The 22,851-nt window shown below is 55.8% G+C and overlaps 7 protein-coding genes across 7 annotated transcripts; 4 read left to right on the top strand and 3 right to left on the bottom strand.

Annotated features, from left to right (window-relative positions):
- Window positions 1-644: 644 nt before the first annotated feature.
- EsH8_III_000350 (uncharacterized protein) lies at window positions 645-2,290 on the top strand (the record flags this gene model as incomplete). The annotated part of the gene is made up of 3 exons (XM_083262075.1): window positions 645-1,285; window positions 1,431-2,113; window positions 2,217-2,290. The coding sequence occupies 3 exons, from the start codon at window positions 645-647 to the stop codon at window positions 2,288-2,290; spliced, it is 1,398 nt and encodes a 465-aa protein (XP_083122562.1).
- A 745-nt stretch (window positions 2,291-3,035) lies between these two features.
- EsH8_III_000349 (uncharacterized protein) lies at window positions 3,036-3,884 on the top strand (the record flags this gene model as incomplete). The annotated part of the gene is made up of 1 exon (XM_083262074.1): window positions 3,036-3,884. One exon carries the CDS (start codon window positions 3,036-3,038, stop codon window positions 3,882-3,884), a length of 849 nt encoding a protein of 282 aa, XP_083122561.1.
- Window positions 3,885-5,094: 1,210 nt separating this feature from the next.
- On the top strand, window positions 5,095-6,210 carry EsH8_III_000348 (uncharacterized protein; the record flags this gene model as incomplete). Its single annotated transcript, XM_083262073.1, has 1 exon — window positions 5,095-6,210. One exon carries the CDS (start codon window positions 5,095-5,097, stop codon window positions 6,208-6,210), a length of 1,116 nt encoding a protein of 371 aa, XP_083122560.1.
- Window positions 6,211-7,382: 1,172 nt separating this feature from the next.
- EsH8_III_000347 (Mechanosensitive ion channel-domain-containing protein) lies at window positions 7,383-9,974 on the bottom strand (the record flags this gene model as incomplete). Its single annotated transcript, XM_083262072.1, has 1 exon — window positions 7,383-9,974. One exon carries the CDS (start codon window positions 9,972-9,974, stop codon window positions 7,383-7,385), a length of 2,592 nt encoding a protein of 863 aa, XP_083122559.1.
- A 6,634-nt stretch (window positions 9,975-16,608) lies between these two features.
- Window positions 16,609-19,626, bottom strand: EsH8_III_000346 (glucan 1,3-alpha-glucosidase ROT2; the record flags this gene model as incomplete). The annotated part of the gene is made up of 2 exons (XM_083262071.1): window positions 16,609-19,460; window positions 19,542-19,626. The coding sequence occupies 2 exons, from the start codon at window positions 19,624-19,626 to the stop codon at window positions 16,609-16,611; spliced, it is 2,937 nt and encodes a 978-aa protein (XP_083122558.1).
- A 978-nt stretch (window positions 19,627-20,604) lies between these two features.
- On the top strand, window positions 20,605-21,893 carry EsH8_III_000345 (nucleoside diphosphate kinase; the record flags this gene model as incomplete). The annotated part of the gene is made up of 7 exons (XM_083262070.1): window positions 20,605-20,963; window positions 21,152-21,182; window positions 21,245-21,288; window positions 21,356-21,414; window positions 21,469-21,513; window positions 21,566-21,631; window positions 21,694-21,893. The coding sequence occupies 7 exons, from the start codon at window positions 20,605-20,607 to the stop codon at window positions 21,891-21,893; spliced, it is 804 nt and encodes a 267-aa protein (XP_083122557.1).
- A 170-nt stretch (window positions 21,894-22,063) lies between these two features.
- EsH8_III_000344 (uncharacterized protein) lies at window positions 22,064-22,780 on the bottom strand (the record flags this gene model as incomplete). The annotated part of the gene is made up of 1 exon (XM_083262069.1): window positions 22,064-22,780. One exon carries the CDS (start codon window positions 22,778-22,780, stop codon window positions 22,064-22,066), a length of 717 nt encoding a protein of 238 aa, XP_083122556.1.
- Between the last annotated feature and the right edge of the window lie 71 nt (window positions 22,781-22,851).

Here is a 22,851-nt window from a genome sequence, read left to right as displayed (position 1 = left end):
GCAATCGTTTTTTTCAACATCTGAGTTGCTCATTTTATCGTCTTTTGCTGAATCAAGAGATTAAAGGGTACCATTTCACAACTTTTCAATGTCACTTGTAGATCCCACACCAGGCGCCCTGGTCGAGCGATATTCTTGGGAAATCGATACAATCCAACGGGATAGACAAGATGACACTGAAGAATTCTCTCAAGTTCGGTCCGAGTTAGCTGCGGAAAGGGAGCGGAAAGCCAAAGCCAAAGCTAGGAGAGAGGAGATTCAACGGATCGAGGCCCAGGTATCATTCACCAGGTAAGTGATTCCACCAATTTCAGATATCCGCGACCCTTGAAGGAATTCCGCTGCAATAATCGATGTACAGCTAATATTTAAAGGCCAAATGATATTGTTGCGTTCAAACGAGCTGAGTCAGAGCTTCTTCATTCGATGCAGGGCTTTCAGGCTCTTGTGCCAAGTCATCTCTCAAAAGGACCGCTGCCCACAAGCTGGGAGGATGTCGAGCATGTCGTTTCCTCCATACAAGCACAGTGGGCAACGAAGCATAAGGAAAGTAATGTGGAACGTGCAAAAGACTGGGTTCGCAAGATGTGCAATGGCCTCAACAACCACTCGACAGCTTTAAAGATGCTTCCGTCGGAAACAGAATGGGTGTCAGTCATTGCTGGATCTGTGTCAATGATCATCAAGGTTTGCAGCTCCTACAACAAGACGTGACGTTCTTCTCCAAAGCTAAAGGACAACAGGCATCTGCGAATCACATCAAAGTGACAGAATCCTTTGCAGAGGGTATCATAGCCATCAACGATGCCGTCGGCCTGGTCCAACGAGGCCACGTGTACGAGACGCGGGTGATTCAGCAGCTGACCATGAGACTTTACGGACAAATATTCAACTACTTGAGCAAGTTCATGAAATGGTTCACTGAAAAAAGCAGATCGAGGTTTGCGATGAGTTTCAACGAAAATCTAGGAGACTTGTTCCAGGAAGATCTGAACAGAGTGGCCGACACCTCACGGGTGCTGTCACAACAGATACAATACTACATGTCCGCCGATGTCAAAGTCAACAAGCTCATCGCAGAAGAGACTGGTCAAGACGTGAAGAATCTCTTGATCATGTTCGAGGCCGGCCAGAAAGAGTCGAGGCTTCGCGAAAGCGTGACTGCAGACATTGTCGACAAAGCGGTGCAGCTTCGGATCCAATCGTCGAGTGAAGACTTGAAGATGGCATTAGAAGGGATGATGGAGGAGTATAGCCGCAGGATCACATCTGAGATTACAGGAAGGTCTATCACGGCCCTGCTAATGCAGCAAGCGACATATACAACGACTAGCAATCCAGAGCTTCAAGTTTCTGGCACAGAAGGTAAAATTTGCCGAATTTTATTACGAATCTCAGCGGCTGATCAACATGACAGAATCACGTGGTAGAGGCCTCTTAATTCAAGGGCCGGACCCAGTTGAGCCTGCCACTATGTCGACCACGCTGCGCGTTGCAGAGATAGAGGCCCAAACACACCGTCTTGAGACCTACTTTGACTGGTTGGATGTGCACCCTCTCGCCGACTCCGCGCACTCCCTGCTGGCAGATGCTGCATTCGTGGGAAGACTCAATGCCTTCACGACTACTATGGATTCGCAAATCCTCTATGCCCATGGACGTTACCGCCCAGAGAGCTCCAGTATACTGCAGCAGTCGGTTGCAGCGTACATTTCTCTTGCACGCAACGCCGGCGTCCAAGTCATCTCGCATTTCTGCAGTCTTCCAACCGAAGAGCCGCCTAAGAACAGAACTCGACAGGCGATAGGGCTAACCGGGCTGATTTACTCCCTGACTCGACAAATCGCCATCCTGCTCCCTACATCACGCGACCCTGAGAGTGTTGTACCAGTCGGGGACGGCCCCTCCAGCCTTGACGGGACTCTTAGAACGTGGGGGAAAGCCCTGAGTCTGTTTGCTCATCTGGCAGAGAACTTGCTCTCGCCCATACTTGTTATCGTTATCGACGGACTAAACACTCTTGAAGATGACCTCGAGCACAGTACCGATGAAGAGTTGGATGAGCTCGTCCACTGCCTCATGCGCCTTGTTGATGACAGTCGGAAGGCCGGGCGTATGGTCAAAGTCTTGTTTTCCACGGCAGGAATTTCCGAGCCGCTGAGTCGAGAATTGGATGAGGGGGACCAGTTTTCATGCGACATGACATCGCAACGTAGAGCAGGAAGACCAAGACGAGGACGTCAGAGAATCTCTTTTTGATATTCTCTGTGGACATGAACTCAAGGACTAGTGTAATAGTCTATCATATAATCATTTGGGCAATGAGTCCACTCAGGGGCGTTATTGCGGGCAGAAATTGGCTTGAAGGAAATTTTCGGGTTTTCAACATATGAAAATGTTGCAGCTGCCACGTATGGCTCTGCCAATAACTTACAAAGATCAGTTTGGTGACATTGTGCCCTTACAAGTAAAACTACACATGTTCTCCTTCTTTCCCCGTTTTACGAGTAGTGATTGTTGAAATTTGCCGATGTCTTGGTTTTATAGCCCCTGTTTTAGGGTATCTAATGGCCTCCTTGCTGAGGCTATATTGTGTCTCTGAAAACACTGAACAAAGCTATTCACTGTCCAAGAGACAAATTGCCGTGCAGAGAAAACACTGCTGTCTTCGCTTTACCAGGTAAGTGCAGGCATACTAACTGGAGGGTGGGGGTTGCAACAAGAACCTTTAACAGCTTACGTTGAGTGTTACTGGGTTCTAATTTGCAGCTTGGCAATGCAGTTCGATATGATATCAATATCATTGCGCACAGTTCCGGAAGAATCGCGTCGAATCAAGGATCTTGGAATAATTTGCAAAATTGATCCAGGTGCGTAGCCATTTTCAGAAAGTATGGGTTTAGGCAGCAACCGTTTACAGGGATCAAAAATAGTTTCTGCGTTTCTTTATAACCAACGATGCTGTATTCGTTGAGACCAACAAGCCCACAGCTGTACCATCACAATTTTAGTTTGTTCCTGAAAACTGAGACACCATGTCCAACGAACCATCCGCCTTTCCGGCGTTCGAAGAGCTGCGCAAGACGGGCACACCCACCCGTATGACTCCCGAGTTTCAGCGCATATTCTGGAAGCTTCAAGGTCCGCTGGAGGCCTGCGTCTTTGTTGTACAAGATTGGCACAACAAAGACCTGCCATGCGAGCCTTTCGCCCAACAAGACCTCTCAGGAAACACCATCTGGCACGCTGACGCGCAGGCACCGCTGACGGAGCCTAAGATTGGGTCAATCACTGTCAGGGTCTACGCACTGGAGGATTGGCAAGAAAATTGGCTCGATTGGCACCGGCATGCGGAACTAGACGACGAGAACTGCGTTTTTGGGGAGCTTGATCCGGAGCTATACCAATATACGGAGGATGAAAATGCTGATGACAATGAGGACGACGAGGAGGAGCCAGATTTACTGCGGTGCTGCGACACGGATCGACCCACCAGGGCGCCACGCTTGGTTGTTAAGCCTTCGGACGCATCCAAGGGATATGTCACTTTGCACGACTACATCTCCGCGGTGCATCCGTGGCTCATGGGCTTGCGTGAGGACATTATACAAGCTGATAACATATGGGAGGATCGAAGGCCCGAGAATTACAAGCAGTTGGTGGTCAACTACAATGGACTCAGCGCTTTGGTGGTCCTAGATGAGGAGCGACACCTAAGAGGCATGGGCACGCCGCTGGAGCCTGCTCCTGTCAGCGATTTTGCGAAATGGTTCACCGAAATGTTACAGCAAGAAAAGCTGCAGCCGGCTGGATACAAACCCTTTTACATTGGAAACCCGGAGGACTTACCAGATCAATTGCGGGCGCCGCGGGGGCCACTATAGTCAAGTGGTGGTCTTGTAGAGGTAACAAATACAAACCACATAGAACTTGCTTGGACTTTTCGACATTTGAAAGAACGTTCTGTACTACCACGAATGGCTTTATCTCCCATCAAGGGACTTTTCCTAGGACGAAGGGCTAAAGTAGACAGGCCTAAGACTTACGCAACAAATTTCACTTGTTTTCTGCTTGCCCACCTGAGCAACCATCAACTTGACGGGCGGACGTATAAGATTCGTAAATCATTCTGAAACAGTAATAGAAGAAGCCTTTGGCATGGTCCAAGTCCTCCAACCGCGTTCAAAGCAATTGAATTCTCCTTCAGCAGGGACATTCCATAGTCATATATTTCCCGTTGATCTCCCCAGCAATTACCCCGGCCCCATTCTCTAACCAGCCGCTGGTGCGTCCCAGGTTAATCTCACCTTGCACCTTGTTGTGGTCGAAGTAGTACAACAGTGCCAGCTTCCGCCATAGAGCCTGATATTAACTAGGTTAATATACTATGTATCCCAATTCTCTGACGCAACCTCATACGCATTCGCACAACCTACCTGGGAGCAGCTGGCTAAATATGCAGAGCGAATCCTGCCATCTTAAACCGAACACAGAGCGGGCAGGGCGGTGGATGTGCCCAAGTCACTTCACTCTCCGTGGATGATGCGTACCCCCCGAACGGGTGCGACGTGTTGCGGTGGCCGTGGCTTCCCGGATCTCATGTGAAACAGCTCGTATCTTGACACTCCAGCTCCCGAGGCTTGTCGGCTATGAAATTACAAGGGAAGGAACTACTATATACAGTACCCCAGATAGAGGAGGCATCATGGTCCGCCGCCTTCCTCTCCGCCATGGCAGATGCCCTCTCGAATCGTATCTACGCAACTTCTCTCACCCTCTGGGCCCGCTCAGTATATTGGTCTCGGCAGGAAACTCCCGCACTCAAACATCGTCTGGAGTCACGAGGCAGTTTCACAACATCTACCTTCTTTCTTTGATGGAAATGCGTTGCCTTGCTGCCTTGACGCTATGATGATTACTCGGCCTCCTCTCGCCTCTGTTTGTCCCCAACTCCTCTACAACCTCTCCAACACCAAACGCCCTCCTCAAACAACTCCTGCGACAGCAAACTCGTCACCTTCAAGCCTGAATTGCCTCTCTCTAAGCCTCGTTCTTCTGACCTAAATTTACTCTCATCACGTCTGTCGCTTCAAAATGACCATCACCCGCACCCTCAAGGCCCTCGCGGCCATGTCTTCCCTCGGCCTGCACAACCTCGCCCAGACCAACGGCGATCAGAACCTGGTCCTGGCCGACTGCGGCATCGGCACCAACCCTCTGAACCAGACCTGGTCCACTTCCCGACAGATGAACTGGTACCGGGGTGCCATTTGGTCCTCGTCTGCCGAAGCGGACCCTGCTCCTCCTGACCTTGTCGTCGAGATGCCCTTCAATGGAGGCAAATATCCCTGGAACTTTGAAGGTGCCTCTGCAACCTTTCCCAACGGGGAGACTTGGTCTGCCTGGATCGAAGATGGCACTCCCGAGCCCCTTCGTGCAGGCAAGGCAATGAGCACCAAGGACGGCGGCACCACTCTCTGGTGCTACACTTACCGCGGACGCCCTGTCGGCACCAGTGCGTCGGGGAACACGACCTGCGTCTCGGCTTTCGTCTGCAATCACCTCGAGAACGGCCCAACCCCTTGGATCAGTGTTCCCTCAGCAAGTGCCTCGTCAGTCAACAGCACCATCTTCACGGGTACTCCCGGCAACGCCGCAAATGGCAGCACCCTGAGCGTCAAGGTTGATGTTAGTCCGCGTCCTGCCGTATGGTACGGCACCATGGGCCACTTCCTGAGCAGCATCCTCTTCACCGCCGACGGCGTGTGCAGCCCCAACCCCTTCTCTAACCGCCTCAATTCTTCTGTCACGGCCCGCTGCCAAGGCACCAACGACTCTCCTCTAAACTTCCTGCCCATCCTCTTCAACGTACTCAAGAACCTCGGTTCCCTCCCTGGCCCCGACGGCTATTTCGTTCAGAACCGCGGCCCAGCCCCTTTTGCTAACGACACAACCAACGACACACTGACGCTCCCTTCGACTTTCAACCTTACCGCCTTTGACGCGGCGACTGGAGAACTCAAAGGCTTCATCGGCTACGAGGTGAAGTGGTCGGAGCCCGACATTGGAATCCACTGCAACGAGTGCAATGCGACCAAGTTTGACAGCGCCTACAACTCGGCCATTGCCTCTGCCTTTGACGTGCTCTATCCTACGTACTCTCAGGTTGTAATTGAAAGCAAATGTACATTTAACGTTCTCTGCTGGTAACAGGTCATGAGAGATTGATGACTTTAGTAGGAAGCTGGAAGTTGGAATCCGGGAGTTGTGATTAGGTATTTTGGTGGCGTATTGGTACGAGCGGGATTCTGATAAGCATGCGGTATGCGGTAATGTTCCAACGCCACGCGCGTGCTTGTGTGAGAAACTGCGTTTGTTATGGACTTATGGAGGGTATTCACAAAGGAGAGGATATGCTCAAATAGGCCTTTGGGTCGATATTGTTCTATTAGCTGCTTCAAGCATAGATTTATGGCAGTGTTTGTATTCCTATGGGTCCGTAGCAAGCAAAGCTGAGACCGAAACCACCAACATACGATACTATATTTTGGGAATGCAGAGCCGTCCATTTGTCATGTGATTAACATGTTCCATGGATCCCCTTCGGACAGAGCAGGATCTCTGTTCATAGGATGTTATTCACGGGCGGGCACAGCAACGGTCATGAAGCCAGTTGATATAAAGGCGTGATATTAGTGTAGCCCACTGTAATGTTCTCGGAATCCGCAAACTTGGGCTGAAGGACCGCAGACTTCCGTTCCGGCTACACATCGATCTTCCTGCTCACTACCATCGGAAAAAAACACACCCGAGGCAGCGTTGGAGTCCATGTCTGTGGAATTATGAATCGAGATCTCTATTGGGTATTTTACCCCGATTTCAGTCTAAAAGGGAGAAGGCGCTCTTCTTCTTCTTCTTCTTCTTCTTCTTCTTCTTCTTCTTCCTTCGCCTTCTCTGATGCTAATAAATCTTTGGTCGTACAATGCAAATCCTTGTGCCAATTTCTCCGGGGCGGGGGGGAATTCCCTCCTTCCCGCCGACACCAGCGTAGTGTTCGCCCACAAACAATACCGAAGTTCCTCACGGCGGGGTTGGTCATTGCACAACATGCTCATTCTCCCCCTCTGCCTCACTCTCTCTCGCACCCCGTCTCGATGACTTGTTTCATCTCTCGCTTCCTTCGCCTGGAATCCGATTACAAATATCGCATTATGAAAGGAGTGTAGGGTAAAGCCCCCTCCCGCGGAGCCGCGTTTGCTTGCTGGCGTTGGGAGGGGTGATGGTAAACCCTCGTAGTGTAGTAGTAATAGTAGCTGTGCAGTCTGACAGCTCTCGAGACAAGAAATCTCGTAAAATAAAACAAAAGCGTCGGGCTCGTCGGCCTAGACAATGTCGCCGGTGCGCACCTTGCTGGAGCTCCGCGGCCGGCCGAAGAACCGGCGACGCTGCGAGGCCGAGTCCTGGCTGTGGCGCGAGTGCGCGACGCCCGAGGTGGAGCTCTCGGGGCGCTCGAGGTCGGAGCGCTCGCGGATGCTCTGGAGCCGCGAGACGTGCGGCTGGTGGACCTCGCGGCGAGCTTCGAAGACGTCCTGGAAGTCGCTCCAGTTGTCGTCGATAAAGGGCACCATGCCCGTGCGCGAGTCGGCGCGCGAACGAGTGACGACGGCCGGGCCGGCGGTGGTAGCGGAGTCGGGCGACTGGACGGCCTCGGAGGTGGGCGACGCGAGGGCGATATTGCTGCTGCTCGGGCCGACGCCCTTGGCACCCGAGGAGTCGTAGGACGGGGGCGGGGCGCCGCCGGCCCAGTACAGGGGGAAATCGCGGGAGCCGCCGGGCTGCACCTGCCAGGGGCCCTGCATGCGCAGGTCGCGGATCTCGGCCATGAGCTGGGCAGCGAACTTGTTGTGCCTCTGCAGGCGAAGCAGTTCGTTTTGGAAGTTGGACTTGTGGAAGAAGATGAGGTTCATGGTGAAGGACTGGACCTCGTTGAGGGTCTTGACCTCGGTGATGATACGGGGCTGGTAGTCGCGCTTGTGCTCGAGGCAGAAGTTGAGCATGCGGGACTTGAGCTCGTCGATGAGGGCTGGGTCGGTTCCGAAGCCAAGCTTGAGCTCGACGGGGTCGGCGAGGCCGGCGGAGCGGCGTTGGTTCAGGATGAAGAGGGTGTTGAGGACGCTGTTGGGCGCCTGCACGATGTGGCCCTCCATCTTCTTGAACTCGGTGTACAGGAGGGAGATCTCGGTCACGTAGTAGTCGTCGCCGGTGCCCATGGTGCCCGTGTTGCCGTAGACGGTGACGCGGTCGCCGACGTCGAAGGGGTGCTTGACAAAGACGAAGATGATGGACTGCAGGAACTCCTGGGCGGTGGCCTGGAGCATCCAGGCAAGGCCAAGGAAGCTGGATCCGGCCGAGGCCAGGCCGGCGGCGGCGGAGCCGGAGATGATGGAGATGAATACGATGATGGCGATGATGACGATGATGAAGAGGAAGACCTTGTCGAGCTTCTTGATGACGGAGTCGAGGTCCTTGAGCGAGGCGGCGATGGCCTTGCGCTCCAGGTGGATCTCGTTGCAGGTGCCCTCCATCTCCTCCATGGAGATGTCGCCGTTGAGGTCCTTGTCGAAGATGCTGAAAGCGTGCTCGGCCTCCTCGGCGGTCTTGAACGCGACTTGCATGTCCTCGAGGTAGATGGTGTCGCGGCCCTCGCGCACCAAGCTGCGGAAAATGAGGCGGGCCAGCGAGTGGGCGGAGCCCGTGTTGCGCAGCATCTCGTAGGTGATCTTGCGGGCGTGGTTGAAGGCGACCTTGCGGCCGATGAAGTCGTTCCCGACGCGGGCCGCCACGCCGCCGGCCTTGTTGAAGACGTTGCGGACGTTCTTCCCGACGACGCCCATGGGGGTCTTGGAGCCCGAGCCGTTGCCGTTGCCGGTCGTGAGCCAGATGGAGTCCTCGCGGTTGATGCGCATCTTGGAATGCTCAAACAGGTGAACCAGGTGGTCGATATCGCTCTTGTTGGTCTCGATGCGCTGGGCGTAGGTGCGCTGGTGGAACGACGTGGCAATCCACTGGATGCAGATCTTCTCAACCCAGTTGAGGGCGGCCAAGACGAAGAAGGCGATGATGACCTTTTGGACAATGTTGATCCAGCTGATGGTGGGCAGGGTGTCCTCATCCTCGTTGAAGTTGTCCGGCAGGACACGGTGGTCGTTGATGATAGGCGAGTATGAGCAGAGCGCGGCGAGCATCCACATAAAGAGGGCAGTGTGCAGCTCGAGGCCTTGGCCAATGTCCTTCCACTTCTTGTGGTTGCTGGATCCCATGACGATTCCGATGCCGCCAAAGATGAGCGGCATGAAGCTCGTGATCATGCGCGAGCCCCAGAGCGAGCACCAGATGACCTCGAGCCAGATGCCGAACCAAGTGAGGTAGACGCCGGTGGGGCCGCCGACGGGAGACCGCTTGGGGTCGATGGCGAAGTGACCGATGAGGACGGGGATCAGGAGCAGGGCGGCGCCGGGGATCATGTAGACGGAGTAGCGGAAGACGCGCGGGAACTTCCTCAGCCACTTCCAGATGGCGAAGGCGAAGGCACCGGCCTTCTTCTCGGGCGGCGGCTTCGGGGGCTCGACGGCGTTGGGGTTGCCGGCGAAGACGTCCTCGGGCTCTGGCTCGTGGGCCCTACCCTTGTGGGAGCGCGTCTGGGACAGCTCGTGCTCCTGGTTGGACACGAAGCGCTCGGCGCGCAGCAGCTCGAGGTCGTCATTAAGGCGGGAGGCCTGTTCCCGGGTGTCCGTGGGCGAAAGCGTTGCGCGATCGTCGTTGGGGACGGGCAGGAGGTTGTCGGTTGTTATGCGCGTCATCTTCTCAGCCTGGGGCGCGTGTGAATTGGGGTCCATGGCGGTCTGGACGCTGTCGTCCGAGTGAGACGAGTGCTTCTCATTCTCGTCGGAATCGGCGCGGTCGCGATTCGGCATGTTGGGCGAGCCTGGGTGGCCGCGGGGGGCCGGGCGAGATGTGAGGGTTTTTGGAGGGGGTGGTGGTGTAAGTGGGAATTGCGGCCGGGATTGCCAGGCGAGTGAGTGTCTTGTCGTTGAAGGGGGGGGGGGAGAGAAAGCGACTGGGGATGCCCTCTATAATATTCAATGCTTGAACAATGAAGAAATGTCGGAAAGGACCAAGACAGATTTATCAAGGCGACAAGGTAAAAAAAAAAAAAAACCCGTGAGAGGCGAAGGGGGACCTTGGTGGTTAAGGTGCGCTTGGCGGTTGGTTGTGTGGGTGACCCGTTTGACGCGGGTGGTCGGTGTATTTCTCGGTGAAGCAAGGTGATGCCGTGTAACAGAGGGCTATAGGCGTCTCTTTGAGCGAAGACTCTCCAGTCAAGAAGAGGCGACGTGTTGGATTTGATGTTTTTTGCTACTTCCCGTTTCCCCGTGGGTGAAGCTTAGGGGCAGAAGAGATGCAACCGGGGAAGTAGAGGGAAGGAGCTGGGGAAGGGAGCTTCTTTTGTCAAGATGGAGGGGGGTGGGAAGGCGGACGTGGATGAAATATTCCTTGGGTGGGCGGATACTGATACAGTACAGTACGTCTTGCCGTGCTTCTTTTAGTCTAGCGATACGGCAGGGACACAAGCAGGGGGGGAGGTCGAGACCGAACAGTCCTTGGGCAGATTCGGATATGGACACGGATTTGGATATATGGGCATTGAGCAGCAGCAGATCAAGTGCTTGAAAAGGCGAGGGGGAGTAGCCGAGTAGAGCAGAGCAGAGCAAAGCAAATAGACGACGCTCCACGCAGCAATGCCATGCCGCCCCAGTCTGTCGGTCATTTAAGAAACAGGGACCCCATTGGCAAATATGGAGCCTCTGGTGCGGTCTGCACTACGAGCACCGAAGTGTGTAATTGGGGGGGGGGGGATGGCCCTGGGGCCAGGGAGTTTGAAGTCAATGAAACCAAGAATTGACGACGGCGACTTGGGGCTCCAGAATTCCATCTGCACGGGCGAGTCTTGTTGGATCGCGTCCAGTCGAATGGGCCCCCCTTCGACCCGCGGCGCCACGTCGGTGCCCAGAAAAATAAATGGGCGACCAGAGAGCGAGCGCCGATCTTGCCCAGGGGCCCAGGGCTCGTCATAACATGTTAAAAAATAAAAACCGGGTCTCATTTTTCTTAGCTGGAGGGTTCTCTCCATGGGTCCTTGGGGACCACTTATCCGGTTTATTTGGGTTGGGTTGGGGAGTGTGCGGAGTGAAGTTCCAGTCGAGGTTGGGGTTGGCAATGAGAGTGAGAGTGAGAGAGAGAGAGAGAGAGAGAGAGAGAGAGAGGGTGTGAAAGTGACAGCTTGGACGGCCGTGAAAGAGACGTGCGGCTGTAAGTGAGTGAGCGAGTGGGTGGGTGAGGGAGTGGCAGCTTAATCATCATGCTTCAACAGAAACAATGGCAGCAACGGGCGTGGTCCGTGGCCCGGTTTTTGACAGGAGAGGCTCCGGCGTCCTGCGACCGGGTTGGACGCTGCTTGCATCATGTCCCGCCGGGATGCTGCTTTCCAGAAAACCAGAACCCACCACCCACCCCGTACCATCCCATCCCATCCCATCTTATCCTATCCCACTCCCACGGTCCTCGGATATCGGTGATTCCCAAGGGGGCTTGCACTGGAGCATTGGGAGGAGCTTCTGGAGCTCGCCGAAGACTGACTGGCAAAGGGGCCAGAGAGGAGCGGAAGAGGGGGAAGGACCCTGAATATCTCGCTCTTCAGGTTGATTGCCTCGGAAGCACCGCAGTGGACGTCGCGGCTATGGCTGGCGCTCGCTGCAACACTACAATCACAATCAACCAGCTCATTTGCCCCGTCTCTTGCCTTGCCTTGCTGCACGCCGAAACTCTCTGCAACGGCATGCCTATACACTACATAATTAGTCTAGTATGCAGACACTGCCACCCGGGATGCGCTGCATAATCAGGGCACTCCGTAGACAGGTTTGCTGTGTGCAGCGCCGCAGCCAGTCTGCAAGCCATCGATCGGCTGCCGTACCTACTACCACCCGCGGCGTTACTTGCCAAGCGCAAGGCATGGCGACGCCCCCGTCTCGCTCTGCTTGCCCGGTCCGTGGCAGGCAGGGCGGCTCTAAGCTAGAAGGCGTCTAGCGCCCTCGAAATCGTCCCGAATAGTCGCACCCACAGACTCCCCCTCGTCGTCATAATTCCCCATCAGACATTATGGCCGCGCATTTCGGGGCGTGATGTAGATTCGCCCTCAGACCCAGCCAGACAATTATGACGGAAACCGTATCATTGCGCTCTGCTTACCAAATGGGGTAAACACGGCAAAAACAACAAGGCTACCGATCCTGGAGTCGGTAGAAAAATAGAGTCTAGCCATCTGGGAAGAAACACAACCCGCCCCCCACCGCTAACCCACGATCGCCGCGCCATCGCATCGCGATCCCTTCCCACGCCGTGCAGGTCCGTCCATCCGCACGCCTCATCCCTGGACGCACCCGGGCGGGTTGAGACAGACAGTCGCAGTGAGGCTCTCTGCTGTGTTGCACTGAGCCATCCATCTCTCCCGCTCCGCGAACAGACGATCGCTGATCGCCCACGCTGCCCGCCCGTTTCTGCCAGGGCTGCCAGGGGGGACGAGGAGGATGAAGACGGGTTGAAAGAGGCTAAACACCATCAAAAGCACATGGCCGCCACTCTTCCCGAGTCCCCTTAGCAAGCCACCGAGGCCAGCCACCAAGCCACCCTCAACAGAAACCTGCGCCATGGTGGTGTACAGATAGAAAGATAATAGATATTCACGTTGAAAAGGGCCGAAGAGGTCAAACACCAGTAACACCGGCACCAGTAGACAGTGACGACAGGTGCGTCGATGAACGCCGGCGCCGTCCCCGATGGGAAGCAGGGATACTTGGCAAGTATGGCGAAGACGGCGGGGAGACGAACGCCTGAAGCGCGCGAGAAACAACGCCCGCCATCAGTGGTGAAGTCAATACCTGTCCAGGCCATATTCAAGCTGGCCCCGATACGAGCACCACCGCAAATCCATTCCATGAGCGGAACGCATCGCAGAACCGGTGCGTCTTGGCAGCAGTGGCAGCACCCCTAACGAGTGTTGTACTCTGTACTCTGTGCCCTGTGTCGGCCGCCGGATAGTGCACACCACCCGCCGTGGTCTCTGTGGCCGGCTGTGAATCGCCCATCATGCCACCCGCCCGCCCGTACCCGTACACTAAATGGGGACGAGCCCTGCCACTACTCGTCTGCCAATGAACACCCGCCGTCGCCTCGGGCTCGGGTTTCTCTTGTGGACAGTTGTCTCTCTCACTAACTCTGTCTCAGTGCCTTAGGGGAAACACGAGGAGGAGAAGGGAGGCGCGATTCGGTCGACTTGCGCTGGGCGACCCCCACTCTCTGCCTGTCTCCACCCACCACGGCTGACGTCACACTGCGTCCTCCCATGTCCCGCATTCGACGACGGTAAAACTGGCCCCTCGCCCGTTTTTCCCTCCCCTGCCAAGACGCTGCCAGGACCCGGCGTTGAGCCCCTAATTCTCAGCTCGGCCCACCGTCCCCCGAATGGGGAGCTCCTCCTCTCGTAGCTGTCTCGATGTCTCCCGATGCCGTCACCGTCCGCCGTCGCTGCTTTTCGCCGCGTCGACGACGGTCCGCCGCTTCTTTTTCTTTCTTTCTTGCAGACACGGACTCGCTCCCCAGCCTTTCTCATCAGGGCCTTCAAGTTCCCCAGACTGGCCTGGAGAGGTCTGGACCTCAGAACTCCGCGGGGCCGCGGGCGAAGCCAGCTCTGTCACTGTACCTCCAGACCCCCTCATCACCACCGCTGCATGTGACAGGATCAACTCGGCAGGCAGAGGGACAAAGGCCGAGATGTCAGTGGACGACGGATGCGCATGCGTATGCAGGGAGTTCTGTATGCCAATGCTGCTCGCCGCTGCAATGCCGTCTTCGGTAGCCTGCTTCCTCGGCCGTTTCAGCCAAAAAGAAAACCATCTTTCTGTGCGCCACCACAACCACCACAACCACCACGCCTGTGAGACATGCCTTATCGCGCCTCGACACCCTCATGTTCAGGAAACGCCTTCTAGCGCCCATCAGAACCCGACCCTCCTGAAAATCCTTCTCTTCCCGCGCGTCTCTAGCTTGCTTGCCTTTCAAGGGGGGTGTACGTGAAGGGGAAGGCTTCAAGCCACGCAGACTGACAATGCGACAATGATCATCCCACGTCACCCACGGCTTGCCATCCTGAGTCTTCCCGCTCGTCCGCCCTGACACCGCTTGCCACCGCCGCCGCCTTCGCCCATTCCACCGGTAAAAAGGTACGGCACGTCGCCCAGCGAAGAATGCTGAATGCAGGTACCGCACTTGCACATGCATCTCCCGTCTCGCCAATATTTCCTCCTGAAAAAGTTTTCTCCTCCTGCAGCGCTAGATTTTCCCAAAAATAGCCTGGTTAGCCCTCTCTGGACTGGTCTGCGGCATCATGGAGGGCAACTAGGGCACCCATCCGTTGGGACAGGCGCAGTTCATCGCAACTTGAGCGTGGCAATGTTGGGAGAGAAGAAGGCACTGCAACAAGCCAGCAGCCCATGTTATCTAACATTGTGGCCAAGTTACTGAACCTGAGCCTGCGATTGCGACTGCTTCGCAAAGAGATTTCAAGAAAACCGTGACAACATGTCGTCATCGTCCCCAATCGGCAAGACAGCGTACAACCATCTACGCAGCCATTCCCGATCGGTCAATTGAGCGTCCAAACATGCATGTGCAAGCTCCCCAATCCCAGGCTCTCATCCGCCGCACATCTCCCGAGTCAAAATAACACGAGAAAAATTTGTGCAAGAAAACGCAGTCGCCAACGCCCGCAAAAGAAGCTCACTTCCCAGTACGGCCCTGATCGGCATCAACCCAGGGATGGCGGCCACTGAGCTAATTCGCAACAAGCAAATCCCCTGGGCGGGAGGCCCGGCTGCCAAACCAGGGAAACAAACACCTGTATCCGCAACCGCTACACCACTTTTATTTATTTATTTGATTTTTTTTTTGTTATTTTTCTAGTTGGTTCTTTCGCCCTGTCGTGTTCTTCTATTGAGACCTCTCTCTCGCAGCAGCAGCAGCAATCCGCCTGCAATGGAGTGAGAGTCTTGGCGCACCCACCACTCATGCCATGGCCCCTCCCCTCCTCCCTCTCCTCGGTCTTGAAACAGGGCGGAATAAGATTGTGAAGACCAGGCCGCCTTGGCCCTGCCCACCCGACATTTTGTCCCGATAGCAGTCTACACGAAATGACAAGCAGGCGATTCCTAGACCGCCTCCTTCCCTCCCCCGTCCTTGAGGTGTCGTGTCGCGCGGCCGCCAGAAACACTCCCTTACACCCGCAAGCCCGGGTTTGCATGGCGGCATTGAATGTCAGGGCCGCTGCTCCCCCGGGGACCAGCAGCCGCCGTCCCGCCGCAGGAACAACGCGCGCTCCCGGGGTGTGGTGGACAAGCCTGCCGCGACGCGACGTCCATTCACATGCAAGGCTCCTCCTTGGCTGTACAAGACCACCCCCCCTATCCTCCTCTCCAAACAATCTACTCAATTGACGACCATGCCAGTGGCCCATTGAAGCGATAACGTGAATGAAAGGGGACAGACAGGAAAAGGGGGCGTTGTCCAATGAAGAGAGTTGGTTTCCTTATCTCTCTCTCCCCCGATGCTGCCAGTCAGCCAGCCAGCCAGCCATGCGAACCTTTAATCATGCTGTGTCTCGCGTCCATGCTCCACTCCACACCCCCCCGAAAGTATGTAGGTACTCTAGCTGAAGGAGGGAATACTATGTGATACTTTTTTCCTCCAATTTTTTTTTTCCCCTTTCTCCTTTCTTCTGTTTTCCCCTTGAATCCTCTGCAAAAACAAGATTTGGTTACTAAAGACGGGGACCGCAAGGGACGAGGGGGGAGGTGAGGCAAAGATATGCAGTGTAACTTTTCACGTGCAAGTGCAAAGCATGATATACACGGCCCATGACTCGGATAGAATGCAGGCACGCAATCGCGATTTTGGGGGGGGGGGGGGATGGAGCCATGGGCACAACTGCCGGCCAACCTCGCTCGCCGAGCTTTTATTTTCAATTTCGAGCAACGTCGCAGACCAGCGAGGCTGAAGTCTCGGTTCGGGGCCCAACAACTCTCCGGCCGGGGGCCTGGCGCGAGTTCGTGGGGCGGTTGATGGGTTTGGGGCTTGGGATTTGAGGCTCCACGAAGCCCACCCCGACCCCGACGCTCGACCCAGTTCTGGACTTGTTAAACGAAATCACCAAAGTCGGATCAGAGGAGCAGGCATATTGTAAACGTTCTTGTCAATTGTCTCTAATGGGGCTCGGGTGGCTGCTTAATCTCTCCATCATCCATCCCAGCAGCGATCTGCGGAGCCCACTGTCTCTATTCTTAGTGCGCGTCTTCACCGCCCCGAGCTTCTCCGTCGCTCAGTGTCTGCTGGGCCAAGATGCTTCGGGATTGCCAGGTTTCTCGGCCCCAAGTCTTACGATCGAATGGTGCCAAGTCTCCTGCCCCCTCCGGGAAACTTCATCATCAACGGCCGCTTCTAAGCCAACTTGATGCTCCAGTCCTCTCCGATCCGGGCGGCCACTCTGCCCACGACAGCGTACGCTGCGCGATCCTTGTCGGCGGCGTGGTACTGCACGGGGGCGGTCCAGCTCTTGCCCTCCGATTCGACCGTGACCTCCTTGACGTTCAGAGAGCCCGGTGCGCCGACCACGATGATCTTGTCAACGAAGACTTCGTTCATGGCCTTGAGCCAAGAGCCGGCCTGGACGGACTTGATATCACGACCCTCGGCGTCGGCGGAGGTGAGGCTGCCGCCAGCAAGCTTGAACTTGCGGTAGATGTACTGGCCCTTTTCGTGATCATACGAGTCTCCGTCGTCAACGTAGAGCTCGCCCTCAGCCTCGCCGTTCTTGGCGACGTTGATGACAAGCGTGTAGTCATCGAACCGCATGAGCTGGGTCGATCGGCGGGGGCGATCACGGCGCGGGAAGATGTGTCCACCCCGCATAAGCAGCGCGACCTGGTCGAGAGCGACGGCCTTGGTGAGGTACTTGCCCTTCTGGGTAGCAAGCTTCTCGTAGGTGAAGTAGTCATAGTAAACCTCGTCATCGGGGATGAAGATGTCAACCGACTCCTTGTCCTTCTCCACCACGGGCTTGTGGAGAAGACCTGTTGATCCAACGAACAGCTGATCGTCGATGGCGAATCCCGACTCCTCGGTGGGATGGGTCCAGAACATCGGCCGCACGATCGGGCTACCGTCTCTGTTGGCGTGGAAGAAGGCAGTGTACCAGGAAGGCATCAAGCTGTATCGGAGACGCAGGGCCGCAGTGAGGATGTCTCTGAACGGCTCCGGAAGCATGTAGGGCTCACGGCGGCGGGCGTCGATGTGGGCGTGGCCGCGGAAGAAGGGGTAGAAGGCACCACCCTGGTACCAACGGGCCATCAGATCCGGCTCGGGGTTACCGAAGAAGCCTCCGACATCAGCTCCAGCAAAGGGAAAGCCGGAGATGCCCTGGTTCAGGATCATGGGGACGGCAGCGCCAAGGTGCTCCCACGAGGCTTGGTTGTCTCCGGTCCACATAGCACCGAGACGCTGAGAACCAGCGAAGAAGGAACGAGTGAGGACGAAAGGCCTGCGAAGCTCGCCCTTCTTGCGGGTGAGGAGAGCCTCAAAGGTGGCGTTGTGGAAAGTCATGCCGTTAATGTTGTGAATGTCACGGTGCTCCCAGTTTCCGTGGTGGATGTTGTCCTTGGGCATCGTAACCTCAGGACCGTTGAAAACGGAGGGCTCGTTCATGTCGTTCCAGATGAATGTGTTCTCCATGGTGCCCTTGAAGGCGTCGTAGTTGAAGAGGCCGCTCCACCACTCGAGGGCCTTGGGGTTGAAGCAGTCGACCCAGTGAGACGAACCAGGCCAGCACCAACCCTCGAAGGGCTTGCCCTCCTTGTTCAAGACGGCGAGGCCCTTGGAGTTCATCTGCTCCGTGATGTCGTACTTCCCCTCGTTCTTAATGTGGGGATCAATGATGACCACGAGCTTTCGGCCGTGCTCGTCGAGAGCCTCACCCATGCTGATGGGGTCCTTGAACATGTCGGGGTCCCAGGTGAAGTACTTCTTGCCCTCGGTGTACTCAATGTCGAGCCAGATGACGTCGTAGGGAATCTTGAACTTATCAAACTTGCGGTCAACGTCCTTGACATCGTCATCGGAGATGTAGTTCCAGCGGCACTGGTGGTAGCCGAGCGAAAACTCCTGAGGCATGGCGGTGGTGCCGGTAAGCTCTCCGTAGTTCTTGGTGATATCCTTGGGAGTAGGACCCAGGAAGACGAAGACGTCCAGAATGCCGGCCTCGGAGATCCAGTGGGTGTTGGTGTTCGTCTTGGAACCAACACCCAGGGCCAGGGGGTTGGAGGAGCTCTTTTCCTTGGTGATGTCGATCCAGGTCTCGGCGCCGTTGAGCCAAAAGACACCGACCGTGGAATCCTTGCGGTGCGCCTGCATCAAGGGAATGGCTCCGTAGAGAGTCATGGGGCTGTCCAGGACATACTCGAAGACGTCGGCGTTGTACAGTCTGTAAGGCTCAGAATACTTGCCGTCGCCGCCGCGGGTCTCCTTCAGGGAGAGAGGCCCAGCATGCTCGGGAATACCGAAGACATGCTCGTATCCGACGAAGGAAATGTCAAGGGCGACGCTCTCAGGACCACGAGGCTTGCTGTCGGTGTTGCCGCCAAAAGTCTCGTCCCACCAGGTGCTCTCATCTTCCTTCTTGACCTCGTTGGACTCGGCGTCGTCGGTCTTCTCCTCGCCCTCCTTCTTTTCCTCGGCGGGCTTGTCAACCTTTGGGCGCCAGTGCTCCATGTTGAGCAGGCCACGGTCGTTGAACTTGATGTGGGAAGAGCCATCTCGCTTGAAGTCGATACCGAAGGGCGAGAACTTGATGACGGCCTCGAACTTGGAAGAGGGACCGTACTGGATGGTGATTTGGTTCTTGTCCTGGTAGGCGACCTTGGCCTCCTTGTCCAGGTTCAGACCGCCGACGATGATGTGTTTCTCGGCCTCGTTGTATCGCTCCTTCCTCGCAATGCTTTCGTGACGAAGCTCAATCTCTCCCTTTTGGCGCTTCTCTTCGTCGACGCTCACGCGGGCGGTGCCGGACTCGTGGAAGGAGACGGTGATGGGGAGGCGAACGGTCTCCTGAGCATCGTTGATGGTCTTGAGGATGACAGCCTGGAGCTGGCCGTCGTTGAAGGAGGCGGACTCAGGGAGGATGTTGTAGGGAGCGGCCCACGTGGAGCCCAGGGAACTGGCGTTGTCGGCGTAGTCGCGATTGCGCTTGCAGAAGCCGGCCTGGTGGCACTTCTTGAAGTCATTCTCCTTAACCATGACTGGGGATTTTGGTCAGCACTGCGGACCGAACAAAAACAGGGTGACGGAGGGAAAAGTCATGGCGTCACGGAATTCCTCACCTGCGGGCTGGATCATGCAGCTAAGTGCCGCCAGTAGGCCAAAGTAAGTCGTCCATTTGCAGGACAACTTGCCTGTCGACCCCATGGCGAGGGGAGCTTGGACTGTGTGTTCGTATGGGAGAATTGAAGGAAATATCGGGAGAATAAGGCACTCAGGATGAGAACATGAGAGCAAAAGAAGGCAAATTCTTCTTTGTTGTGCTCTCTCTTGCTGATGGCTTGGGCGGGTACTTTGGGTTTGATGGGACGGATGTCGATGATGGAAGGTACTCCGTACTTGTCCAAGGTGAGACGGCCGAAGTTCACAGCTGTCCCCTTGGTAGCTCCAGTTTGGGCTTAGTGTGGACCTGGGGCTGCAGGAGAAGGCAAGAGGCAGGGGCCGCCTAGGAAGATACGTTTAAATGAATACTACCAGATCTGGTTGATGCATAAGCGCAGTCGATGTCATTTACCCCGCCATCAGAGCAGGAGGCCCGATATGCTGCAGTCTATCAGGGTATCTTTCACCAGACACGTGTAAAAATTACGGGACCAGGGGTCGCATAAATTATTCAGATAGCAACCAATCCATCATGCTCGGGACGGCTCATTCCCCGACGGTAACCACATACCCTATCAGCCAGGGCAGTGAGGGGCTATTTCTCTATCGGGTCTTCCGGCTTGTTGCATGTAGCCAAAGCCTGATACCGTGTGTGCCTGGATGAGTACCTCAATCACACTGTACCTTTTTAGAAGCGGCTCACACCACACCTCACTTCATTTTCCAGCTATCTATCAGCTTGTTTGGATGAGTAGAACACGAACAACACTCGAGCTAGATTGCTGTCTCGTGAGCTTTCTTCATCAATCCACTTGGGCACTTCATCCCGGAAGACTGCCATCGATTTGATCCGTTCTACGCCAAGAGCGACAGGTAATGCCCACTCTACATTCCCTGGCACCACCCTCTGTCCACCTCTAGCTCTGATGGCTGAGCTGTCAAAAATAGGCGGTCTAGTTACAGTGTCAACCTCCCGCGTCACAAGCTTCTTTCACTGTACAGCTTAGCTTGTTTAAGCCCACCATGGCTGAACCCGGACCCCACCACACGCAGGAGAATGACCCCGCCTCGAAGCACAAGGAGCAACAGCATAACAATGCGAATAATGCAGGCGCCAGCAACCCCTCTGCCGCTGGCAGCTCCTTCGTCGAATCCGCGCGCAGAACAGCAGAGCAGCTGCCCCCACCAATTTTCATAATTCTCGTCCTCCTCTTCGGCCTGTACATAATTTTTTCCTCCGGCCAACAAAACCAGCGGTCAGCAGCAGACCTTTCTTCTCCCGTCGTCCCCTCCGTTGTCACCACCACAATCTACCAACAACAACACACTTCTTTTCCCACAGACGTTGTTGATACCTCTCCCAAAATGTCTACCGAGCAGACGTAAGTGTTCTCTCCTCTCGCCATCCCGATCACCGCGCTTCTCGCTGCCGTGCCATGCTGCTTGCTTTGTGCTACTGCTTGCGCTCGCTGCCGCCACCCTGAACTACCCCGCCAACGTGGGAGGTTTCGGGCAGAGAGGGGCACACACCACCAAACTCGAGAAAGAAAATACGCTGACCTTGAGATAGCTTCATTGCCATCAAGCCTGACGGCGTTCAGGTACGATCCATCGCATCGGCAAGCTGCCAATTGCTTGTTGCAGCCAGCTGACTTGACTACAGCGCGGCCTGATCGGCCCCATCGTCTCTCGCTTCGAGAGCCGTGGGTAAGTTTTTAACCCGATGATGCCCTACCTCCAACGTGGCGCCTGATGGCTAACTCGACCTCCACAGCTTCAAGCTCGTCGCCATCAAGCTTGTCACCCCCGGCAAGGCTCACCTCGAGGCTCACTGTTCGTATTATCTGCTCCTCGCTGCCACGCCTCATTGCTAACCACACCCGCTAGACGCCGACCTCAAGGACAAGGCTTTCTTCCCCGGTCTGATCCAGTGTACGTCCACCTGCAACATCTCATATCTCGGTCAAAGCTAATCAGTTCTCAGACATGCTTTCTGGCCCCATCTGCGCCATGGTCTGGGAGGGCCGTGATGCCGTCAAGACCGGCCGTGGTAAGTCCCTCATGCCCATCTCCAACCTGCCAGTACCTGCTTGCTGACCTCGTCTCCCCTAGTCATCCTCGGTGCCACCAACCCCCTTGCCTCCGCCCCCGGCACCATCCGTGGCGACTACGCCATCGATGTCGGCCGCAACGTCTGCCACGGCTCCGACTCCGTCGAGAACGCCCAGAAGGAGATCGCTCTCTGGTTCAAGGACGGTGAGGCTGTTCAGTACAAGGCCTCCCAGTTCGACTGGATCTACGAGAAGGCTTAAATTTCTTGTCCAATTCTGCACGAATCATGAATGTTCCCTGTCCGTTTGACGGATGACCAGGGATGCATGCCATCTTGTCGATGGGTTGATACAGAAAAGTCGAGATTTAAATACAAACAAAAGCCAGGCGTTTAAAAGCCATCCCATTTAAAATGATTCAAACTTTGATTCTACCGACTTGACTTGAAGATGCCGCGGGCCCTACCCACCACACCAGCAAACCATGGGGTCCCCCACACGCTGACGAGTATCCTTGCTGGCAACAACGCCTTCGTGATCGCCCAGGCCATAGCCACCTCAACCACGACCTTGTACTTCCCATCCTTCTGCCATCTCTCGAGCACATCCTGTGTGCTCCTAACAGATTCCTCGGTCGGTTCCCTCGAAGTATACTCAAAGCTCCCCGTCACCTTTCCCTCCTCCTTGGCCCACCTTCTCTCGACATCATTCGTCTCGTAGGGACCGCTCGCGTCCAGCTCCCCAGTCATCGTCCCACGGTCCGCCGCGCCAAAACCGAACCACCCCTTTCTGCTGAAGTATCTCTCGGCCATGCCGACGCCATCGCGTACGTAGCCCGCCCAGTGGCCCGTAACATATTCGAGCGGGAGGAAATTGGTGTAGTGGAAGAGCCCAAAGAGGCCGAGCAGTGGGACGATCGCCGTGACTTCGTGGAGGATGAGGAAGGCGACAACGTGCGAGAGGGGTGCTTTGCGGAGGCCGGTGGTGTATTTCTGGAACCGCGTCGGTACGCGGTTGAGGATGCGCTCCGCGGCGCTGCTGGTCGAGTTTGAGGAGTTGCGTAGGGGGGTCGTCGTGCGCGGGCGGAGGGGTCGCTGGCCGTGGCGCAGGATTGCCCGCGATCTGGAGAAGGCACGGCTGGAGAGCATCTTCGATTGACTCTGCAGCTAAATAGAACAATTGAGAGTCTGAGAAAGGCTGCTGGCCGAGCTAGGCAGCG

The sequence above is a fragment of the Colletotrichum jinshuiense genome, chromosome 3, assembly GCF_051148585.1.
Source record: "Colletotrichum jinshuiense chromosome 3, complete sequence".
Lineage (NCBI taxonomy): Eukaryota > Fungi > Ascomycota > Sordariomycetes > Glomerellales > Glomerellaceae > Colletotrichum > Colletotrichum jinshuiense.
This window is presented reverse-complemented; position numbering and strand designations above follow the sequence as displayed.